The sequence below is a fragment of the Choloepus didactylus genome, chromosome 2 (assembly GCF_015220235.1).
Source record: "Choloepus didactylus isolate mChoDid1 chromosome 2, mChoDid1.pri, whole genome shotgun sequence".
NCBI classification, from domain to species: Eukaryota; Metazoa; Chordata; class Mammalia; order Pilosa; family Megalonychidae; genus Choloepus; species Choloepus didactylus.
This window is the reverse complement of record NC_051308.1, coordinates 41,019,221-41,024,879: the sequence shown is the minus strand read 5'-3', so window position 1 is coordinate 41,024,879 and position 5,659 is coordinate 41,019,221. Positions and strand designations below refer to the sequence as shown.

General features: G+C 37.0%; 1 protein-coding gene across 1 annotated transcript; it reads left to right on the top strand.

Moving 5' to 3' along the window:
• Window positions 1–1,721: 1,721 nt before the first annotated feature.
• On the top strand, window positions 1,722–2,754 carry LOC119515551 (cAMP-regulated phosphoprotein 19-like). The gene has a single exon (XM_037811608.1). The coding sequence runs from the start codon at window positions 1,737–1,739 to the stop codon at window positions 2,025–2,027; it is 291 nt and encodes a 96-aa protein (XP_037667536.1). The 5' UTR covers window positions 1,722–1,736; the 3' UTR covers window positions 2,028–2,754.
• Window positions 2,755–5,659: the final 2,905 nt, after the last annotated feature.

The window sequence follows — 5,659 nt, the reverse complement described above, 5'->3', positions numbered from 1 at the left end:
CGAGATTATCATTTTTACCTATATGGAAACTGAGATCCAAAGAAGTTAAGTGGCACACTCATAGTCCTGAATAAGCAGGGCTAAAATATAATTCTCCCCTCAGGTGCTCTTTTACTTTAACTGTGCTGCCATAAAGGTAGTGTGCAGAGAGCACAGTTAAAAATTCATGTAAAATTAAAACATTCTCAGTTCAGAACTATTTCCTTTCCTTTGTAGATATTTTATATTGATGCTGCTTTTGGCTCCATTTTTGCTGTTTTGCATAAGGAATGTATTGGCCTCTCCATCTGCCTCAATGTAATAATAGCAGGCCCAACCTAAGTTTTACAGTTATGGTATAGATTTATGTATTTAAGAGTTTTTAAAGATTATTAATCATTTCTTTCAGAGTTCTAATTTCTGAATCCCATAGACTGTTTCAATTCTTTTCTTATTTAATGTGTTTATAAGATTTGGTACTTCGTTAACCCCTGAATCTTGAAACTTGGGCCTTCCATCTGGTTTTTCTGGTATATATGGATTGTTACTTCTCTGTGGCTTTCAATGACTCCTTCACTGTTAGTCCTTAATTTTGAGGCTTCTCTAGGGTCTGTTGTTTCTTTTTATTTCTTTCTGAATGATCTTCCACTTCCATGGCTTCAGACTAAGGGTTTCATAATCTGTATCTCTAGCTCCACATTCTCATCTTTCTCTGGATCCATTTTTCTAACTGCCTGATGGATCTACTCACCTTATTGTCCAAGAGCCAATTTAATTGAGTATTTTCAAAACAGTGCATACTTTCAAACTTAGAAAATCATGATTTGAGTTTGTTTTTTTTTAAGGGAATCTCTCCACATTTCTGTACTTTCACCTGTAAAATGGGTTTGTTGTGAAGCTCCAAACATAACACTAGAGATACATTTGACAAATTAGTTACTTGATGTATTAAATTTGACAACTTCTTATATGTTTTCTTTTGCCAATGAAATTACTGAAGTTGAAAAATTGAGTGACGGTATCTTTGAGAGATGGATGTCTTTCCCTTGGGCATTGTGCTGGTTTGTATATATTATGTCCCTTAGAAAAATCCATATTCTTTAATGCAATCTTGGAGGGGGCAGACTTTATTAGTGTTAATTAGGTTGGAACCTTCTGATTGAGTGTTTCCATAGAGATGTGACCCACCCAGCTGAGTGACACATTTGATTAGGATGTGACCTCTTGATTGAATGTTTCCATGGAAATGTGGCCCCTCCTATTCAGGGTGGGTCTTTATTAGTTCACTGGAGTCCTATAAAAAGAGCTCACAAACAGAGGGACCTCAGAGCAACTGAGCATGACATTTTGAAGAGGAGTTGCAGCTAAGAGAAGACAAAACTCCCCAAGAGCAACATTTTGGAGAATGCCGTTTTGAAATGTAACCTGGGAGCAAGCAGACGCCAGCCATGTGCCTTCTGACCTAACAGTTTTCCTGATGCCAATGACCATCCTTCAGTGAAGGTACCCTGTTGTTGATGCCTTACCTTGGACATCTTTTGGCCTTAAGACTGTAACTCTGTAACCAAATAAACCCCTTTATAAAAGCCAATCCAGGCGGGCGGCGGCCCAGGCGGGCACTCGGGGAGCGGGGACGGGCGGCGGCCCGGCGGCCTCGGCCATCCCGTAATCGCATCTTTTCTGGGCGTCTCATCTGCAGAGCGAGCGCTGTATCCGCGGAAATCCCCGAGGCAGCCTCCGCGGAGGAGCAGAAGGAAATGGAAGATAAAGTGACGAGTCCAGAGAAAGCTGAAGAAGCAAAATTAAAAGCAAGGTATCCTCATCTGGGACAAAAGCCTGGAGGTTCAGATTTCTTAAGAAAACAGTTACAGAAAGGGCAAAAATATTTTGATTCTGGGGATTACAACATGGCTAAAGCGAAAATGAAGAACAAGCAACTTACTGCTGCAGCCCCGGATAAGATGGAGGTCACTGGTGACCACATTCCCACTCCACAGGACCTTCCTCAACGGAAACCATCCCTTGTTGCTAGCAAGCTGGCTGGCTGATTAAAAGCACTGAACTGCATGAATCTTCTAACTCCCAATATTTCTCCTTAATATGTTACTTCTCGGCATTTTGTTTCCTTTCATTCACTGAGTCATTTGAGACTGACAGCTTTGCAGGTAGTGGTAGTGTGTGCTGCTATTGTAAGGGGATATATATGTGTAGAGTTTTGATTAGTTTAACAGTGCACTGATGAAAGGGACATGTTAGAACAACATAAGGTAATCTACTTGAAAATAATTATATATATTACCTAACTCCTAGTGTAGTGCTGGTTCCAACAAGTAACAAGTTTTAAAAATTTTAATGTTTTGGATTTTCCTTACTTCATCTTAATTATAGCTTTGTATGTTACTCTTATTTAATATAACCTCTATTGTATTGATTTCTTTGGGATGTTGTAAAACAGAAGTTTAAGACCACAAGTTGGGATAAAGGTGTTACGTATTTCAGACACAAACAAATAGATGGGGCTCTGTGCTTGAACTTGAATGGCCTTAAACCTGTTTCACCTTTAACAATAGAATTTTACTTGGGCAATATTTGCCCATTCTGGTGTAACTTATGTGACTCTAGTGCTTAATAGCTGCTGTTGAAGCTAGTATTCTTAGTTCTATAGTGTTTAGAATACTTTTTGTTGACGATGTGAATGACGTGTGCATGTGCATTGACTGTTGAATTCACTTTTGTGCCATTTTTGTAAATACAATAGTTTTGCACAACCTCTCACAAATGTCTGTATTAATTTCACACTTTAAAAAATAGATGTGCCAACTATAAGCACAAGAGTTCCTACACAAAACTCTGTATGTCATTAGAGCTTTTGTATAGTAAGAATAGTTTACAATCTGGGACTTACAGAACAAAATTGAAATCTTTACTCAGTCTGCCATAGACTTTAAGCCTTTTTCATTTGTTACTAATATCCGTGACATTCAGTGGCCTTGTGCAAATATGATATGTTGCTTAGGCATATCTTTTGTCCTATGCAGAACATTTCATTCTGACTTTTATGAAAATTGCAATTCATGTAATTTATATAAACTTTTTTAACATAGAAACTTTTTACTTCCACAGTCAACTTTGGGGGCGCTAGAATGGCTTCAATACTCTGTCCCTTGCCCTTCACCCCTCCCTTTTTTCTTCTTTGACTCAAATGGAGTTGGGCTGTTTGGTCTATTTAGAAGCATAGCATCTATGTTCTAACTCTTTAAATTTGCTCTGCTGAATGCTGTATTTAATGCTAATAGTGTTTTCCTTATAATTTCTCAGTTGTTAATTAACCACTCTTAATCCTATATTATTAATATTTGATCATTGCTTAAATGAAAGGAACTTTATGATGCAACAAATACTTGAGAAGACTGACCCAGGAACCTATGTCAGGATAAGCTAAGTGAATTAGGCTTGCTATAATTAGAGTAATTTATCTGATAGGTAGAAGATACACACATTAAAATATGTAATTAGATATTTTGCTTCTATAGCTGTCACTTTAAGAAAATTACTGATTTACTGTTACTTGTGGTTGATCTAGTTAGTAAGAATTTAATTGGGACATATTTACCACTCTTTGAAGAGCTCTTCCCATATGTTGTAATGCTGTAGCATGATAATGAGCATCAGTAGCCTGAAAGGATACTATTTTTCTTCTCATCCTTAACTTGCACAGAGTCTCCTCTCTTTTGGATTCAGGCATCCTTTCTGCATCTTGGATCCATTTGTATACCTGCTTCCTATGACCCCAAATCATAATAGATGGTGCCTTGAGCATAGCACCAGCATTTAAAGGCTGCCTAGCGCTCTGAGGAAAGCTCACTGATTGTCTTCCTGCTTCGCCACTCCCCAAAGCAGAACAGAACAAAACAAAATCAGTAACTTGCTTATTTGTAGTTTTAAGGATCAGTAATATATATATTTATAATGGGAGCAGGTAGATTATTCTAAAATATATATAATCATTGTAGAATCAATTTAAGAATTATGTGATATTCCAAAGTAGAATTTCTGTAATATCTAGTCTTGTTTTTTTATGGATTTTTGGAAGCTGTCACCATTCAATTCATACATGTGAGATGATTAATCTGAAAGAACAGGGGGACCATGTTATTCCTGATCATGATAGGACTCCTGCTGTGGTTTGGGACAGATGATATAACCTCTGCCTGAGTTTTAGTTTGTAAAATACAATGCTAATATTTAACCTACCTCAAAACCTGTTGAGGATCTGTGAAATGCTGAGTAAGTGCCCAAAATAAAATATTGTTGATTATCTCTTTATTAAAGGTCAAATTTCCTCATTAAACCAACCTGCCTTCTGAAAAGTCGTAGTACTTCAGATCTCAGGATTTTCCATTGGGAAAGACCTGTCACTAAGGATTCCTAGGTGAAATTGCTTAGCTTCCATTGTTGGTGCTTAGCAGAGAGAGGTTTTTAATTTTTCTATTTTTTGTTCTGCCTCAAACCTCAGTTTATTGAAGACATACTTCTAGGCTGTTTTACTATTGCATGATGAAGATACTGACTAGATGAGCTTAATTGTCCATTCATATGATTTCAGAGTTGTGGGAAATGGCTAATTTTAATCATTGTCCTGTTTATTATAAATAAATGTTGGAGTGATCTGAAGTTGGAGATGAATACTTTATGAAAACTGGCTAAGGTCTGAAATAAATGACCTGTTTATTTCATGTCCCAGTAGCCCCTAATTTGAGAAACATTTCATTTTTGAAAGCTACATCTGACTAGGACAATTATAGTTCTTGGCAAATTGAGAGAGTAAGGGTTATTGGATTGTTTTGATGAATTGGAAGGAGCATGTTTGTGGTCTCTTTACAAGTTGTTCAATATTCTGCTGCTGCTTACCTAAAAATACATCTTAACTTTCTTCAAGACAGGCCTGGCAGGACCTCTGCTTGTTATTACTCCAATAGTTGGCATTATTGCTCTTACATGATGTAACAAAGCTATACCTCTGAATATTCATTGATACTTTTTTCTAAATCAGACATGTATTCTTTCTCAGTCCACATTAGTGAAGTTTTATCAAAGCTAAAGTGTAATGCCTACTCAAATTGTGCTCTAAACTTGGTGTTTGTTAATCCAGGGACAGGAAGAGCACTTCTGGGTGGCAACTAAAGTAGTTTCTCTGATGGCTTTTTCACATTCCGCAACATTGAAACATTTCGTCCATTTTTCATTTTCCTTCTTTCACTTTGTTTTGCCTTACCCCATCCCTGCGTATTCCTTAAGCCCACTGATAGCACTCATTAAGTGGTATTTAGGGCTGATGAATTATTGACCCTTAATATCCTTTCCAGTACACCACAAAACACTGTCCTAATCTGGAAAATGAATAATTTGAACCACTGTCCCAACTCTGCAACTCAGCATGCACTGCCAGTCTTCCCCTATCTCTCTTATTCTCCCAATTCCCCAATACACCTTGTAAAATTGCAGTCAAAGAAATCTGACTCTGGAATTGTTAACCTACGGGTAAAACCACTGATTTTTATACTGTTTTATTAGTTTAAGCATTTTAAATAGACAGGCTATGGATTTTTATCCTGCAAATTGATTTACTGGTAGTTGTGGTAGCCATTAATGTATGTTTGTATTATGTTATTTATCAGCT

Bases quoted from the DNA above. Each gene is read 5' to 3' on its own strand.
- LOC119515551 (XM_037811608.1), top strand. From the start codon at position 1,737: ATGGAAGATAAAGTGACGAGTCCAGAGAAAGCTGAAGAAGCAAAATTA.